Raw genomic sequence first — 17,698 nt, 5'->3', positions numbered from 1 at the left:
TGATACCAACTCCAGGCAAAGACAGTATAAGAAAGGCGAAGATTAAACACATTTGGCTCTTTAATTATAAATTGTCTTAATTACATGCTATAACCTATTCTTTCCCATTTCCATAAAATAGTAGGGTTTTTTTAGTCCATGGCAGATTTTTAAAAATTGTAAAATACACAGAACATAAAACTTACCATTTTAACCGTGTTTAAGTGGAATTAAGTGCAGCCGTCACCACCATCCATCTCCAAAACTTTTTCATCTTGCAGAACTGACGCTCTGTCCACACTGAACACTAACCCCTCCCGATGCCCCAGCCCCTGGCACCTGCCATCCTGCTCTCTGTCTCCGTGCATTGGGCCCCTCTAGGGATCCCGCACACACGGAATTGTGGAGTATCTGTCCTTGGTGACAGGCTAACTTCGCCGAGCATTATGTCCTCCAGGTTCCCCATGCTGTCCTGTGTGTCAGCCTTTCCTTCCTTTTTCAGATTTTTTTCAAAGGTGTCACGTACGAATCCTCCAAGCCTTGCTTTTGTCTCTGTCCAGCCTGGTCTCTTTAGGGCTCTGGGATGTGGTGGACTAGGATGTAATGACAGACAAAAAGATGCAGGAAGCTTTGGGGTCATGGGGGTCCCAGGTGTTGCAGCCCAGACTCCAGCCCAAAGTTCACAGAGGAGGGGGCTACGCTGCGCCCAGCCCCTCCCAGGCCCCCACTCTCTGTGGAGGGCAGCCGGGACCAGCAAAGCCAGATCTCCTGCAGACACAGGGAACGGGACAGACCTGGGAGCCTCGGGTGCCCACCTGGGACCAGGACTCACCACAGGATGATCCCGCTGGACCCCAAGAGCTCCTTGATGCTGAGGCCCAGGCTGGTGCCCAGGCTGCCCCGGAGGCCGGGTTGGTCCCGAGAGCAGGGCGGGGCTCAGGGAGGGGATGTGGGGAGAGAAAGGGGGTCTGTGCGCATTGAACGCTTCCTGGGTGCAGAACATTCCTTCCGAGAGGCTCCGGGTCTCCGCAGGCCGGGGCAACCAGGACCTACTCCGTCCTGCGCGTCTCTCAGAACAGTCTGGAGGGTTCTCAGACCCTCCCTAGGGACTCAGGAAGGTCAAAGCTGGCGGTCACCCGGGCACAGGAGCATGCAGGTGTCCCTTGCCTCCCAGACACGTGGACCTGCACCCCTTGACCTGGGGAGGCCGTGGAGTGTGGGGGCAGCACCCCAAGGGCCCCCCACAGACAGCAGGTGGTCCAGGGCCAGGCTCTGCCCGGAGCCGCCCTCTGAGCTGGGCGCGCCAGTCCACGGCTGGGTCTCTTCCTGAAGCGTCTTTTCCTTCCCTGTCTTTCAGCATCCTCCTGGACGAAGAGGGACATATCAAGATCACAGGTTTGTGAAAGACGCCGTCTCCCCCGGGACTTCCTCTCGGCCCTGAGGAATCTGGGGCCACCCCCAGCCAAAGCCTGCTCAGCACACCCACCTTTGCCAGGCGCTCGTCCCGGTCGGCTGACCTTTCCGTAGCTAGGGACAGGTTGTATTCTGTGTGCTGGGACACCCAGAACCGCGGGCGCTCCCCAGGCGGTGCTCTGTCCCCTCCGCCCACCACGCTCTGTCTGGGCTCCACTGAGTGTTTAGTTCAGACCTCGATGCCCAGGCTGACCGCGGGGCGGACATCCAGGCTCTCGCTTGCAGCGAGCGCGTCCCACACTGCTGTCTCCCTCAGTCTTGGGCGTTTCCTGGACAGTGTGGTAGCTGCCCGACGGCCCCCGTTTGCAGCTCAAGTCCAATCAAATTGAAAACACCCCACTCTGACCGCATGACACCCCACTGTACCAGTGCTCTGTTGCTTCTGTGGCAAAATACCAGACACTTAGTGGCTTAAAACAACACAAATTTATCATCTTGTAGCTCTGGAGGCCACAAATCCAAAGTCACTGTCACAGCTAAAGCCAAACTGTCATCAGGGCTTAGTTCCCTTCTGGAGCCTCCAGAAGGGCCCCTGTCCTGGCTTTTTCAGCTTTTAGAAGTGGCCGCATGCCCGGGCCTGGGCCCCTGCGGCCTGGCTGGAGCCAGCAGCCAGCATCTCCAGATCCCCCTCGGCCACCCCTCAACCCCCCTAAAGACCCTTGTGATGAGGTCAGGCCCACCCGGAAATCCAGCAGAGTCTCCTGTGCTAAGGTCCCGGCTTAATCACATGGAAAGTCCCTTGTGCTCTGTGAGGTGGCGCAGTCACAGGTCTGGGGTTAGGACGTGCACGTCTCTGGGCACCACTGTTCTACGCGCTGCCCTGGGCCTGCCCAGCTCCACACTCAGCCACACGCCACCGTCCACCACCCTCGGGTTCTGAGCTCTCGCTGTTCCGGCTCTGGAGCTGCTTCGCTGAGAAGCCCTTCCTGGCTCTGGGGCACCTGGTGAACCCTGGTCCCTCCTCCAGTGCTAGCTCCGCCGCCTCTCCACGCTGGCGTTGCCAGGGCAGGGTCACTGCGCTCTGTCCCCGCTTGGCGCCTGCCCCAGGGCTGTCGGCGCACCTCCGCCTGGTGCACGGCGGTTACCAAGAACACGGTTCCTTGATGTTGTTACAGGGCACTCCCGAATTCGCAGACTCACAGGACTCCCTCATACCGTGGAGTCTGACTTGCTGGGCTTCGGGCGGCATTTGGGCAGGTCATGTTTACACCCGAGGGGGTTCTGCGGCCCGCCCTGGACAGGGACGTCAATGGCCTGACGCCCACCGTGCAGGAGCCCTCATGGGACGTCCTGAACAGCAGACACTGAGGAGCTGCCTGCGCTGTGTTTGCGTTTAGATTTCGGGCTGAGCAAGGAGGCCATCGACCACGACAAGAGGGCTTATTCCTTCTGCGGGACCATCGAGTACATGGCGCCGGAGGTGGTGAACCGGCGGGGGCACACGCAGAGCGCCGACTGGTGGTCCTTCGGCGTGCTCATGGTAAGGCCCGTCATTCTGGTGGCGCCAGTGCAATGGGGTAGCTGTCCCCCGAGTGGCCCCTGTGCCCAGGTCGGCTCAGAGGTCACAGATGAGAGGAGGAAGCGGAGCATGAAACGTGCAAACCAGCCCCTGAGCGCGACGTGGGGCGGGAGGCGGGGAGTTCCGGCCAAGCGTCCCCATCGCTCTGTCCCTCCGAAATCCCACCGTTGGGAAGTGCACGTACATTAAGAGTCAAATCCTCCGTACACTTAACGCTACATAAGTTTAGCGTGAGGGTTTTAAGGGATGCAGTGATTTTCATATTAAAAATATTTTTTAAATTTCAAACACAAAATCCTTGCACTTAGTTGTGAAAATTAGCATGAACCAAAATATAGACGAGGTTGAACGTTTCTACATCTGCACCTAGGAACATGAATGTCTTTATATCATGTTTGCACAGACACTAGGCGGGATGTCCTGTGGCCATAAAATCTATTCCATACTATAAAACATACCTTTAAAATTTCTCTGGTCCAAGTCATTGAAAATTAAAGAAATAGAAGGAGAAACTGAAAGGAAAAAGGAGACTCGCAAAGACGTACAAAGGGAAAGATTGGGAAATCCCACGATGGAGAGAGGAGAGGCAGGAGGGAAAGGGGGAGGCCTGTCCTCAGCTGGTCCCCCCCACCCAGCTGCTCGCAGGCTCCCTCTTCCACTTGCCCCGGCACGAAGAGAGAAGTGTCACTTCTGGAGGCCCTTCCTGATTCTCCCGGGCACAGTCGGGGCTCTGTCTTTGGCGTCTACCTTGGCACTCTTGGTGCTGTTCTGACATCGATCGTCTTTTATTGTAAGTGTCTGTCTCTGCCAGTGTCTCCTGGCACACAGGGTCCCTGAAGCGCCACGTCACCCTCACCCAGAGCCCCCAGCACGGAAAGCAGCTTGTGCCCAGCCAGGTCTGTGCCCTGAGGGACCAACGTGGGCGTGGAGACCCTGGCGTGAGCACGGACAGGTGCCCTACTCAGACCCAGCGCCCTGCCGGCCTCCACCGCCCTGGGTCCCACCCTCCTGGTCCCCAGATTGTGACCTTGAGAGGGTGGCCCTGCTGTGGCTCTGGACACGGTCATTGACCCCGTGTTGCCTGCCCACACGTGTCACTGGCCACAGGACGTTTCTCACTGAATCGCTCACTTGTTCGCTGGAGCTGCCCAGTCCTTTCAGAGTCTCAGGACGGCTGGGAAGAGCTGGGACGTGGTCTGCGGGTTCCAGAGCTGCTGTGTCACCCTCAGCATGAAGCAGGGGTGACTGCCACCATGGTCAGATTACATGCGCACGGCACGCCAGAGTTCACAGGGCATGCTCACGTCTGATGTGAACCGGGAGACATGCAAGTTAGGCGGGAAGGACGGTATTTTCCTGTGCACAGAAATGAAAGCTCTGGCTCCCAGCACCTAAGGGGCAGGTTTGAGATCCTGTAATTGTTCTAGAAACACATTCTCAGTCCTGCTCATCAGACTCTCCTGGCCCCCATGGGAGCCCCGGCTCCCAGGCAGGTGTCCCGATGATTGTGACCTCGTGCTTTTTGCACTTCTGTGGGCAACATCGAAAGTTATTTCTGAATTCTCATTTGCAGTCAGGAACTGGGTCTCGTGACACTTTGAGGCATCATTCCTGCGCCTTTGTGGGATCAGTGTGGAGCTCGTGCATTTGTGAGGTGCCCTCACTGGCTTTGTTAACGAAGTTGAGCCCTGGAAACAGCACCTGGGGGAGGGGTGTTGACGGCGTCCGTCCCCTGCGATGGACGCGAGCTTGGATCCCTTCACGGAGGAGCGTCCTAGGTCTGGCAATCCGAAAGCGCCTCCGCAGACCGCAAAGAAATAAAAATGCCTGTGACAGTGGCGAGGAATCACCGCCCTTGAAGAAGGTCGAATGTCTGAAGTTAGGAACCTGGAACTGGAAAAGGAGACCTCTGGTCGGCTCTGCAGTGACGGTGAATTACCAGCGACCCGCACGCCGCCGCGGTCGGTTTACAAGGATGTCTGCGTTGAGTTTTTCAGACATTTAAAGCATCTTCTCTTGTTTCTTAACCCCTGGCACTGGGTGTTCTGGATGTTGCACCCACTGTGAAGCGCCCCTGTCACCCAGCTCTACTGACCGTCAGAGCTCAGCCCCTCCCCTGGGGGCCGGGCCTCCCTAGGAGGCTGTGAAGAGCAGTGCCTGTCCCACCCCAGGCTGTTTCGAGGCTTAGATGTGTTAACACAGTGCATGGCACAGGGCAGTGTCAATGGAAAAGAAGCCAAACTCTGTAAAATAGTTGTAAAGAGATTTACTCTGAGCCAAATTTGAGAATCATGACCTGGAGCCACGCCTAAGAAGCCTTGAGCAAGTGGACTCGGTGTGGCTGGGTTACAGTTTGGTTTTATGCATTTCACGGAGACAGGGGTTACAGGTAAAGTCATGAATCAATACGTGGGAGGCATACATTGGTTTGGCCTGAAAAGGTGGGCCATCTCGAAGTGGGGGGGATTACAGGTTATTGGTGGGTTTAAAGATTCTTTGACTTGTAATCGATTGAAGACAGGAAGCTTTGTCTAAAGGCTTGGAATGTTTCAACATAAGGAGCTGTTTATCAGAGACAAGCCACCAGACATAGATTTGTTGTGTAAATTGAGGACCTGCAGGTGTGTCTTGCATACCCTTAGGCCTGTTAATGGGTTACCAAGGATATCCCCAAGAAGGGAGGGGACATGATGAGGCTTGTCTGACCTCCTTCCTCCTGGCAGGCAATTTAGTTTTAGGATACCCCCTTGGCTAGAAGGGGGTCTATTCAGTCAGGCGGTGGGGGGAGCCTTAAGATTTTATTTTAGTTCACAGCAGGCACAGGGCAAGGGGCAGCTCCCGTTAGAGAGCGTGTGTGTGTGCACGCAGAGACATCCACACGCATCCACATGCGTGCTGGACACCCAGCCCCGCCCCACCCGCGGGCGGTCTGCCACCACCTCAAGCAATCCCCTGCGTGGTAGGGTTTGTTCTTGCCTGTTTTCAGATTAAAATATTCACTAGCTTTTGATTTCTTTTTGAGAATGTTGATTAGCCAAAGGAATTTGAAATCTGGGCTCCCTGTTACCGTGTCTTTCTCCAGAGAATCTCCTTATCCCACTGCCCCCAGCACCGCGGGCAGCCTGAGAGGTGCCCCGCCTGTGCCCCAGGGCGGCCTCTCCTAGGTCCCTTAGATCAGCCCCAGCGCTGCTGAAGTTTGGGGCCAGAGGGCTGTTCTTCAGGGGGTGTCCTGTGCATTGCAAAATGTTTAGCAGCGTCCATCCCCCCCAGTAGATGCTAGGAGCACCAGCGCCCCCAGTCATGACAGACGACAATCAAAAATGTCTCCCTTCATTGGGAAATGTCCCCTGGGGAGCAAAATTGTCCCCCAGTTGAGAACTGCTGCTTTAGATATGTTGAATTGTCTTCCTAGAAGCATCATAGCTACCCACAGTGACACTACGGCTGCGTCTCGTCACCCTCCCTCGTGCCTTTCTGCAGCCTGGCTTTGGTGCCGACTTGTGAGTGCGGCACCCTCCCCCAAGCACCACCACCATCATCATCACCTCCCTCGTCAAGAAGCGGGAACACCCGTGTGCACGCAGTGTTGGGTGCTCTCTGGGTCAATGGATGGTTGGGGGCTCCCCCGTGTCCGGTGGTTGGGGAGAGACCCACGCGGACAGAGGAGGAAGGGGAAGGGGAGAAAGCACAGAGCACACGGACGCTGGTCCTTGGTCAAAAGCTAACGGACATCACTAAACAGACGCCGGCCAAGTGCTGGTCGGCCGGTCGTAAGCAGGGGATACGCAGGCGTGGGGCGGGCGCTGGTGCACGGGACCCGGTGCTGAGCCTCCGTGACGGCCTCCTCAGTTCACACGCCGGGGGCTTCTCCTTGGGAATGGGGTTGCGTGATGCTATTAATAGTCGACTCAAGAAAGAAGGAAAGAACCAAATAGAAAAAGAGCTCCCTTTGCTAATACGATTCATTTTACGAGATATTTTAATTTGTATAATCAGCTTATAAATGTTCATCCTGTTTTATCAGATGAATAGCTCATCTGCTAGTCAGAGCATTCGAGCCTTTCGAGCTAGTCAGAGCATTCGAGCCTAATTATGTTTGTCTCTCTTTAAATTCTCATCTGGACTCTCTTCCTCCAGCTTTCTGTTGCTTACGCGGTTATCCGTCGTCACCTGCAGCGGCCTGCGCTGTGCGCCGCACTCAGGGCGCAGGGTGGGCAGAAATTTCAGTGCGATGGAGCAGGCTTCAAACATCAAACTGGCAGAAACATTTTAATTTCTTCTAAAACTTTGTTTTCAGAAAGCAGACTAGTGATATTAATAAAGACTTAGGGTAACTCCAAATATTAGGCAAACTTTTATGTACATTTCAGTGTTACTTTTAATAGCAAAAAAAGGGAAACCCTCTCAAGGGTACGATAACAGACACACTATTATGTTCTGGCATAGCTACATATAAAGTGATATGATAAAGATTTTATAATAAGCATTGAAAGTTTTATATTCTCTGTAAGAAACTAGTATGCAAAGCCTTATCTGTGTTTTAAAACAAAACAAAGCAGCTTGAACAAAGTGCTAGAAGGAGCAGACAAATGTTAGTTGTGGATATTTTTGGACAACGGGATTATGTGTGATTATTTTGTTCTTTCTACTTTTGTGTGTTTCCCGAGGCTTTCGCAACGCGCAGGGAAGTGCCGGGGGTCAATCTGATGGAGCAGAGCACGGGCGGGAAAAACCAGCGAGGGCAAATGAGTGACGCTGTGATCACCTGTGCTGAGGCCGCTTTCTCACGACTTGAGCTGACCTTAAAGACATGGGGTGGGACTGAGGCTTCAGCACATTTCTGTTAGATTCAGGATCTTATTTTCATGAAAAAGATGTGTCGTTGCTGCTGCCCTGGTTTCTGTCGCGAGAAGTGGTCAGATGTGCACTTGCTCTGATAAGGGCACGAGATTCCGGCACCTGCTTCCAGAGTCCACGTGATCAGCACTGCCTGTGCCCAGGAGAGTCGGTGCAAGAATGAAATCCCTGCCCAGAAAAGGCCGCCTGCCTCGGTCCTCTGCCGCCAGCTCCATCCTAGCAAACATGCACTAACGATGCCATAGCAGTGGGGGCGGGCGGCAGCCCGTATCTGCGAGACTGCTGCCACGCTGTCCCTAGCAGGTGTCGGGCGTGGGCTGTTCCGTGGTGCATCTCACACCGGGAGCTCTGCCCTCCCTGGCCTGGCACATGAGTATCCAATAGGAACATGCTGTCCTCCTCTTCCTCCTCCTCCTGGCCCATCCCCTCCACAGCAGCCTCCAGGGCAGGACGGGGCCCTAAACCACACGTAAGGTGCATTCTGTCCCCAGACCCAGCACCCCACTCTCTTTCTTTTCTCCATCACCTTAGCACCTTCCCACCTCCTCGTAGTTTAATGTTGACCTTGTTCATCGCTCACTGGTCCCGCCCACTGAAACGTAAGCCCCGCGAGGCGGCTTTATCGCCGACGTGCCCCAAGCACGCAGGCCAGCCTGCACTTACCCGACGGAGGATTTGAGTAAAGGACGCACTTGGGTTGTGTGTGGCCCCTCGGGGTGCTCTGCTGCTAAGTCAGGGCCGTCTGAACAAAGGAACCCCCCTGCTCTTGTTGCTCTGCAGTTCGAGATGCTCACGGGGTCCCTGCCGTTCCAGGGGAAGGACCGGAAGGAGACCATGGCCCTCATCCTCAAGTGAGTAGTGGGGAGACGCCCCGAGTCTGGGCTGTGCAGTGGGCGGCAGCAGTGGGGGCGGCAGGTGGGGTGAGCGGTGTAGTCCATCCCCCACTTCCACCGCAGATAGAGTTTCCATCAGTAAAAGTCATCCAGGGTGCCCAGTGTCTGGGTTCTCAGACATGATGGTGGGCGGCCTTCCGGAAGCACCAAGACTCAGGGACCCTCTGCAGAGAGAACGCAGGAGCAGGTCCCCTCCTTCTCTGCCTGTCAGCCCCATCCCTGTAATGTCTGACCCCTTCTGGCTGATGTTGGCAGGAAATAGCGTCATTTTGCCCAAGTGACTGAGCAAAAACCATGTTTCTGCTTAATCCTCATGAAGAGTCATTTGCCAAGCAAATGGATTTGCTCTCAGAACCGTAGAAGGAAGTCTGGCCCAGTGCCCTCTCACGTGGCATCCTAAACATGAGCTGGAGCGGCTGAGCACGGCTGCCCGAGACAGGCAAGGAGGGAGGACAGGACCCGGGGGCCGGGGACCCCAAATCAGTCCCTCCCCTGTTAAGCAAGCGACCGGAATTACAGCCACTGGAGGGAAAAGTCATGAAGATGTTTGCCCTTGTGACCAGCTCTGCAAACCATCTGCAAGTGGACATGTACCTTTCATAAAATGGAGACGCACGTAAAACACCGCAAGTTGCGTTTTGTATTTAATAGGTCATCATATAAATGGGAGAAGAGAGATGCGCAAAGGAAACCCCATAGTGAGGACCCTGTTGCAAAGCTGGGCTGTTGTCCTTCCATTTAATCAGCCTTTCCCTCTATCAGGTGACCTCCAATTGCAGACACCTGTGGCTGCAGCCCACGGTCTCTGTGGTGATGACCTCTGTCTGTTTGAATTTTAAGGGAGAACGAGGTCTTAACTTTTTCTAAAGTTAGAATAATCCCTTCAGCAAGTCACAGGTGTGGCCTTCGGGCCTGCCACTTGGGAGGGACAGCGAGCTTCTGAAGGGACAGAGCCAAGCTCTGTGCCTCGGCTTCTCGGTGTGGTCCGAGGACCGTGGGCGCCCTTAGACTGTCCCTTCCCAGGTTGCCCTCACAGAGCCGTGCCAGGCTGAAGGCAGAGGCCGGCGAGAGAGTCCCGCTGTCTCTTATGGAGCCAGGTAGAGACCTGCCGGAACGCAAAACAATGCCACTAAGGGCTTTTTATTAGGTTTTGGAAAACATAGATAATTTCCATTAACAATGCTGTGTATGTTGACGGTGTTCCTAAAGCATGAGCCTAAACTGTGGTTCTGTTTTTCAGAGCCAAGCTGGGGATGCCTCAGTTCCTCAGCATGGAGGCGCAGGGTCTGCTGCGAGCCCTCTTCAAGAGGAACCCCTGCAACCGGCTGGGTAAGCGTCCCGTGACGCCCCTTCCCCCGCGGGGACATGGAAGCAGGGGCCACCTCCTGCTCCAGGCAGCTCTCACCGGGCTGCACATTTACCGAGGTCTGAAAACAGCCTTAAGTGGAGGTCAGAATATTAATACTGTTGCACACCATCCAAGCTCCAAGCACGCGAGGGCTTGTCGTGATTTCCGACACGCAGGTCCCTGTCTGTCAGTGCTGATTAACCAAGCACTTGTTCGTTTCCTTTGTGTGTGTGACAAGGTATGGAGGAGTCTTGGAGTTGGTCTGGGAGGTCTTAGGGACTGGCGCTGAAACATCAAAGATCTGGTCTGTAATTACTGTTTTTTTAACTCTAACCTCAGAGACAGAAGGCGAATGATTAAGGAAGGGAAAGCGAATGTTAAATCAGGAAATATTTCATTCAGGAAAGAAACTGAGACTCTCCTGTCTGCACACCTCACCCTGCAGGAAGATCAGCCCCTTTTAGTGGCTTTCCTGCATCAGCTTTCATTTCGGGGAACTTTGCGTTAATTTGTGATCCTTCGGTTATTAAAAATGAAGCTAGAATCAAAAGTACCGTCCTACTCCACAGGAATATTTTGAGAATGTACGAGGTAATTTCTGTGCAGCTACTTAGTGATCTTAGGAAAAGGGAAGTTAAGGTGATTGTAAAAAATCAATATTGACGCATTTAAAATATTGAGGAATTCACATGAAATTCATGTTGTTATGAATTATTATTATTGTATTCGGCCAATTAGACACATTTACATTCAACTTCTAATCCAGGTTTTATCATTTATGCAACTATTCCTTCCCACTGATTCATTTCAAAATGATTCTTTACTTTATAAAAAGATTTCCATGTAGAATTGCCTTTGGGTGGCAACTCTACGTGTAATCGGATATTTAAAATCCCCTACAGACGTCTCAGTGGCCATCTCCTGCGGTCGGTTGTCTTCCTCCCCAGACCCGCTTCATCCCTCCCACAACCTAGCAAAGCCTTCACCTTTGCCCCCAGGCCCTGCTGCAGGGCTGAGGGGTCCGAGGGAGGCTGGTGGCTCAGTGAGCTCCCGTGGTGGGAGGAGCCTCTGGCCTGGGCCCCACACAGGAGCCGCAGGGACAGCAGCGGAACAGGGAGGCAGGCGAGGTGCCGATTCGCACCCACGGTGTTGCGGATGCTGGGGAATTCGGAGAGCCCAGGGGCGCGTGGGTGTGGGTGGAGGGAAAACCCCTGCAACACTCTGGCACTGTGGCAACGCCATCAACGTTTTAAATACATACACCCTTTTACCCAGAAGTTCCACTTCCAGAAATCTACCCAACAGAAGTACGCGTACCAGCATAGAAGTTCTGGGAGCGGGGCTGTTCGGCAGCATCTCAGCGTCGGAGCTGCGGAGATGAGTGTTTGGAGAGCCTGACCCTGTCCTGCTGCAGGCCTGCGCCTGCCCAGGCCACCGTGCCCCGTGCAAGGGCGTGTGCAAACACGGCACGGCCCAGCCCCTGATGCCACCCGGCACGGGCCCTGGCTTGGTGTCTGTGACATACTGTCGTCCAGTGAGTTTGATTGAAACTAGTGAGCACAGACACTGCCTGCGCTTTACAGGGCTGCCCCAGAAGAGGGTCCAGGAAGCTGTGCCCTAAGGACAGGGACTGTGCACCCGTCCAGAGATCCCTTCCCTGGGGGGACTCAGCAGGCAGCCACAGAGGAAGGCAGGAAGGCGAAGGTCCTCCCAGGAGAGCAGCCCTGGTCACTGAGGCGAGAGTCTGACACTGCATCGGGAAGAAACGCACAGGCCAGAGGTCGGGGCGGTGGGACCCAGGCAGGGCTTTCTCGGGGGAGGACCCAGGCAGAGAGACACCTGGGCAGTGGCCTCCCTGGGAGACATCGGGGACGTGGACAGAAAGAGGGACAGAAGCAGCTAGTTTTTCTGAGTCTGCTGGTGAAATTTTACACTTGCCAGACGTTAAGAGTCTGGGAGTCAAATTTGTTTTCTGTGCTGTGGCGCCGCGGGCAGGCAGGGCAGCCGGAAGAGTCCGAGCTATTTGCGTTGCACGTTGTTTATCTGACAGCGCGATGTGCTCCCTAAGAGAAGCGTGTGCAGGATACACGGGTGACCCCAAACAGCCTCCGTTGTCACCAGCGGGGTGATGGAGCTGCTCCGCGGAGATTCCGGGTTGGGCGCCAGAGGCTGTGCAGTGTGCTGGGGTGGGCGGGGCGTGTGCCAGGCCCGGGAAACTCACGTGCAAAGTCGTGGCAGCTAGGAGAGTGGTGCGTCTGAGGGTGCGTGTGGCTTCTGTGGTTTCCTCGCGCCCAAACGGTGGCAAAGGCTGGAGGGGAGGCAGAGGGACCAGAGGGCCAAGCCCGGGAGTGCGACACAGCCGTGCGTGGGCAGCGTCCCCTGGAGGATGCAGCCAAGGGGGACACCTCTGTCTCGATTCTCTGAACAGTTGTCCTGGTGGCCGCGTGGTCACGAGTTAGGGAAAGACCCACGGGGCAGGTGGGCACACTCCGGGATGGAGGCCTGGACGGCCTCGCCTTCCGTGTCTTATGTGTGCAGGGCAAGCTCCCTCCCAGGTGGAATGCTCTGTGGCTCTGAAGGGTTTGCAGATCCGGGAATTTCAAAGAATTGACTAAGAAAAAGGTGAGATGATGAGAAAGGGGCCCGGCAGCCCCCACAGTGCACGTGTAAATGTGAGGGAGGCCGTGCCAGAGGCAAGTTCTGGGCACGTCCCCACTGGGCTCAGCTCTGGGGGCGGAGAGGTGATGAACGCCCCCGGGAGGAGGGGTGCTTCTTGCCAGCGGGCGTCACAGGGCTGGGCCCTGTGGGATCATCGTGACTCGAGTAAGCGCCTCTTCTGATAGAAGTTTATACTGTAGTAATTTCTAGGAACGGTTGTAAAAGCATCTTGCTGTGCAAGAGGAGTTTATTCCTTCCCGACTCTCCCAAAAGACAGGAAGAGTTACGATGGGTGTAAAGTGCACTGAGCCTGCTTCCCGGTGGTTTTGCTCCCCCTAAGGCTGACAGCCCTTCAGCCCATCCCTAGCGAGCATCTATAGCTGCTCCTAGAAACTGCTGGGATATTCTAGGACTCCCGGAGAACGAGAGGCAAAGGTTAGACAGGAATTCGATGTGCTGATGAGCACAAAAATAGCACAGCAAATAAACGCCCATCAACTAAGCCCGTCCTGCTATGTTCGGAGAACACCTGCTGCCTACGGCTCACGTGCTGGCAGGGTTCTCTGTGTCTCTGCTTCTGCTTTCCTGTCCAGGGTTGGTCTCCAAAAGGTGCACTTTAATGACTTCAAACACGGTCCATCCTGCTCTCCAAGTCTCATCCCAGTTTGCAGTGGCATTGCCAGCCCCTCCTGTCACGAGCCAAGCCTGGGCAGCCTGCTCCAGGCCGAGCAAACGGTCCCAGCCTCGCAGCAACCCTGAAACCACAAGAGGCACAAGTGGGCCGGGGCCTGTCTGGGGAGCTGGCCGCCGTGCTGCACGCACCTGGGCCCGGCCTGCCCCCAACTCCCAACCCGCAGTGTTCCAAGCGACACAGACGACTGGCAAGCAAAGGTTTTAAACTTTAAACGAACAAAGTTTCAAATTGGCAAAAAAAACTTTAAAACTAAAAAAGTAATGTGCAGATAACCTGTAAGCGATGACGGAATGGAAAAGCAGACCTAGTATTTAAACCAGTGATGGAAGTTGCCGGGGACGGCCACTGGGCGCTGAAGGTGCACCAGCTAGAGACACCTGCAGTGGCAGTCGGCTCAGCTTAGTCTGAATGTTCCCGGAAGAATTAGAGACGGATTTTGTGTGACTCTAAAGCAACACCCCCAACAACAAAACTTTAAATATTTCAGAGGAGTCCCAAGGCTATCTGTGGACACAAAGACACGATGAAAATATTTTTGGCAGATACGCAGACCTTCTGGGAATGGTTTACTGAGAATTTAGAAGCCCACGATGAAGTGCATGGATGGATTTCTTCATTGAAAATGTAAAGTAGAAGAGCCGGGTATATTCGGTACAGGGAGAGAATACATCCCATCACAGGCCTGCGCTGGATTTTAAAACTGTGCGTTGAAAGTTCTAACTGGTTACAAAATTATACCTTTAACCAAAGTGTAGAAATTTGGGACGTGCATCCAGAAAACTTTCAGTGATATCCCCATTTGGAGGTGGACCACAGGTGATAAGGACAAGCGTGATTAGGTGTTGTTACTGCAGGAACAAGCATGACTGCCTGAATCTACTGTTCCACGGAACTTCTAGTTCGCGTCTGCAAGGCATTGGGGAACTTAGTGACAAATCGTCACGCCCACTAACAGGAGAGAATTCTAGTCTTCCGCCCTAGATGTGTCTGTCCAGGACCTGTTCTCGTCAGTGCTCTGTGGTCCAGATGGAGCGCAGCCTCCTCCTAGAACGGACTCCCGGCGTTTTGGTCCAGATCCCATAGCAGGCCCACGGTGGTTCAGATACCAACACACACTTCCCCATCCTCCCAGCCGGAGCTCCGCGCACTATTTGTCAAATGTGTTGAGTTTAGATAAAAAGGAAGGGCCAAGGACAGTGTGGCCTATTCCAGCACCTTTCAAGAGAGGATAAATAGGGCTGGAATCCAAAGTAATGCACCCATCTGCCCTGGGAAGGCTGATGCAGGCTTTAAAGAACTGAGCCCACAAGTTTTCCTTCTGTTTCGTGTTTTCCACCTTTAAAACACCTATAAATTTTTAGTAATAACCAAAGTGTGCACACGTGACCTTGTTTGCTGAGGCCTCAAAACTCAAACACGGTGCAAAATCTTGCTGCAACAGAAGAAAGAAGGGAAAGATCAAATGTGTCCGTTCAGTGACCCAAGAAAGCCTGGCACATACGAAGGAAGATTTTACAGGTACACCAACGCCCGTATTTCCTTTGCACCCCACCTTTTAAATTCCTGCAGACCGTATTTGCAAACGGCGCTTGAGAGTGAAATATAACGGTACAAAATGAGAAGAAGTACAGCCAGCCAGTGGCCATGCAGGGCGTGTGCCCAGGGCTCCGAAGCGTCTCCTCAAGTCACCCACCTCTTGAGGGTGCTTCCGGCCGTGCATCCAGCAGTCGCCAAACAGAAGAGCCGGGAGAGGTGCAGAGCAGAGGCAAGTTTCCTCTTATCTAATCGTGGTGACAGAGGAGCTCCGTCTGGACGGGCCGGGAGCGCTGCTCCGAAGTGTCGTCACAGCAGCATCTGAGCACCTGTCACCAACCGCGCCAGGCGCGGGCGTGCAGAGGCCTCAGGGTTTACAGGAAAACAAGGGAGACAGACTCGGGAATCCAGAGGGACCCCAGCACGGGGGCTGAGGACGGCTTCAGCGGAGTCTGGCAGAACCAGCCTCACGGCCTGTTTCTGTGGCGCAAACTTCCAGTATGACCTTGAGCAAGCTACCAGCTGACGTCAGCCTCTGTCCCGGTCTGTGAGGTGGGACAGTGACTGCCGCCACTCGGGCGTGGGGCGATGAGGCACACGTGTGCTGTCTGCCCGAGTCCTCACACGGAGAAATTCCCGAGCCTGAGACTCCGCCTAATTCCTTCACCGGTGAATTTTCATGTCACAGTATGGCAATTACCCAAACAACCGACTCTAATAGTGACTGAAACTGCCACCGGTGAGTTTGGTCAAATCAGTTCTTTCCAAGCCGGTGGCCCGGCTGAGGTGGAAGGTGGCCCTGGGCCTGTGTCCACCCAGCGACCCTTCCTGAGGCCAAGGCAGCTCCCACCCCCTGCTGTGGCGACTGCAGCATCTGAGGACGACCTTGCTCTGCCCGTCACGCCCCACTGCTCTCGGTTTCCCCTGCAGCACAGCTGCCCTCCCTCGAGCTGGGACTGGACGGCGGACAGAGGTTCTGGCTTGGGGCAGAGCCGCAGCGGGGAGGTGGCGTCAGAAGGCACCTCTACACACAGAGCAAGGGGAGCCCGGGCCTCAGGGATGAGCCGCATCCCAGACAGGGGCTCCGGCCACTGCCCTCGGCCTTCCTGCAGCCTAGCCCAGATCCCTGCCCAGCTACTTGTTCCCAACTCCCGACCAGAGAGCGCTGGGCCCTCTCAGGCTGTCCTGTGCTGGGAAAAACAGTCCTGGGTCTCAGGGTTACATTTTCGTTTTTGTTTATGTTTTTGTTTTTTAATTAGTAGACTACTTTCAGAATAGTTTTAAGTTGACAGAAAACTTGAACAGACTGCAGCAGGTTTCCCTGCACCCCCAACCCCACAATTTCCTCCGGTAGTAACATCCTGCGTGAGTGTGGCACGTTTGTCACAGTGAATGAAACAGCGTTGACACATCATTACTGACTAAAGCCGTCGTCACACCAGGTCCCTCGGTGGACGCCCTGACGACTCTGGCAGGGGTGTGATGACACATTCCCCGTCTCAGCCTCAGCATCGGACAGAATCGTAGCACTAAGACTCCCTGTGCTCTGCCTGCTCGTCCCTCCCCTGTCCCCAGGGCCTTAGGGTTTTAATGTGAGCAACAAAGTAAGGGAAGCTTAGGTAGAAATAACAGGCAAAGCAGTGCCATTTGCCACACGTCTCCAGTTAAAAACAGTCATCTGTGTTGAGCAGCCTCAAGTGTGGCTGGGTGTGGACAAGAGGCCCTGGCTTCCCCCCAGGACTCAGTGCTGCCTGAATTCCTCTTCCTTCCCTGGCAGAACCCCACAGCAGCCTTACGAGGCACCCCGCTGTGGCACCTCCCTCCAGCTCTTCTGCAGGGCAGCCTCCCAGGAGGACCTGCCTGCGGCTGACACCCCTGGGCCTTCCCCAGGGGTGTCCCGGCATCCTCACACCTGGAGCAGGCAGCCTGGCCAGCCTGTCCCCCTCTTCTCTCTGCCACCTCTTGCCCACCCCTACCGGGTGGGACCGGGCCCCTCCCTGTCCCAAGCCCTTGGGGCTGAGCGGTGCCCCCTGCGCGAGAGGCTAGGGCGGCCCCACCCCACACACCACTGTGGAGGAACCATCAGAGATAACCGTGATCTGGGATCTGGACTTGCTCTGAAGTGTAATCTCTGCTTTGTTGTTGCGACAGGTGCTGGCATTGACGGAGTGGAGGAGATTAAGCGTCACCCTTTCTTTGTCACCGTAGACTGGAATGTAAGTCGCACGCCCTGTCCACACCTGCTCACGATGACGGGGAAGTGGGTGGGGGGACAGGGCAGCTGCGTGGCAACAGCGGTCCTCAGAGTCCAGACTGCACAGGTTACAGGCGAATGTGGCTCGTCACCTGCAGGCAGGGGGCTCCAGGACGCCTCCGATGGGCTGACGATGTGAGAGGCACAGGCTAGTGGGTCCCCTTCCCGCCCTAGGCCTGGCGTCCCTTAGAGACTCAGCTAAAGTGGCCCCCACAGCCCTGCCCAGCCTCACCGAGGACGGAGCCTCCCTGGTTGGTCCGGAGGACTGGCCTTGTAGCCCGCGAGGGCGCCCCATCCGGGTCCCGAGGAGCTGGTCCCGCCGGGATCCGCTAGTGCTGGGCTGTAGGCAGGAGAGGGTACGACGCTGCATTTCGATCTTTCATCGGGCCGATGCCCACATAGGAGAGGTCACATCAAAAAGAAATGCCATAAATGCACATATAAGAATAACATCTATTGGATGTTGGGCAGGGGGGAGGGGGAGGGGGGA

The 17,698-nt window shown here is 55.1% G+C and overlaps 1 protein-coding gene across 1 annotated transcript in view; it reads left to right on the top strand.

The window, feature by feature from the left end:
• RPS6KA2 (ribosomal protein S6 kinase, 90kDa, polypeptide 2) overlaps positions 1–17,698 on the top strand; it is a 186,487-nt gene that overhangs the window by 123,273 nt on the left and 45,516 nt on the right. Inside the window, exons 6-10 of the mRNA XM_012659274.1 lie at positions 1,337–1,374; positions 2,790–2,932; positions 8,609–8,679; positions 9,962–10,050; positions 17,106–17,170. Of these exons, the coding sequence (XP_012514728.1) occupies positions 1,337–1,374; positions 2,790–2,932; positions 8,609–8,679; positions 9,962–10,050; positions 17,106–17,170 (406 nt within the window). The remainder of the gene's footprint in view (positions 1–1,336; positions 1,375–2,789; positions 2,933–8,608; positions 8,680–9,961; positions 10,051–17,105; positions 17,171–17,698) is intronic.

The sequence above is a fragment of the Propithecus coquereli genome, unplaced genomic scaffold (assembly GCF_000956105.1).
Source record: "Propithecus coquereli isolate 6110/MARCELLA unplaced genomic scaffold, Pcoq_1.0 Scaffold601, whole genome shotgun sequence".
NCBI lineage: Eukaryota > Metazoa > Chordata > Mammalia > Primates > Indriidae > Propithecus > Propithecus coquereli.
This window is presented reverse-complemented; position numbering and strand designations above follow the sequence as displayed.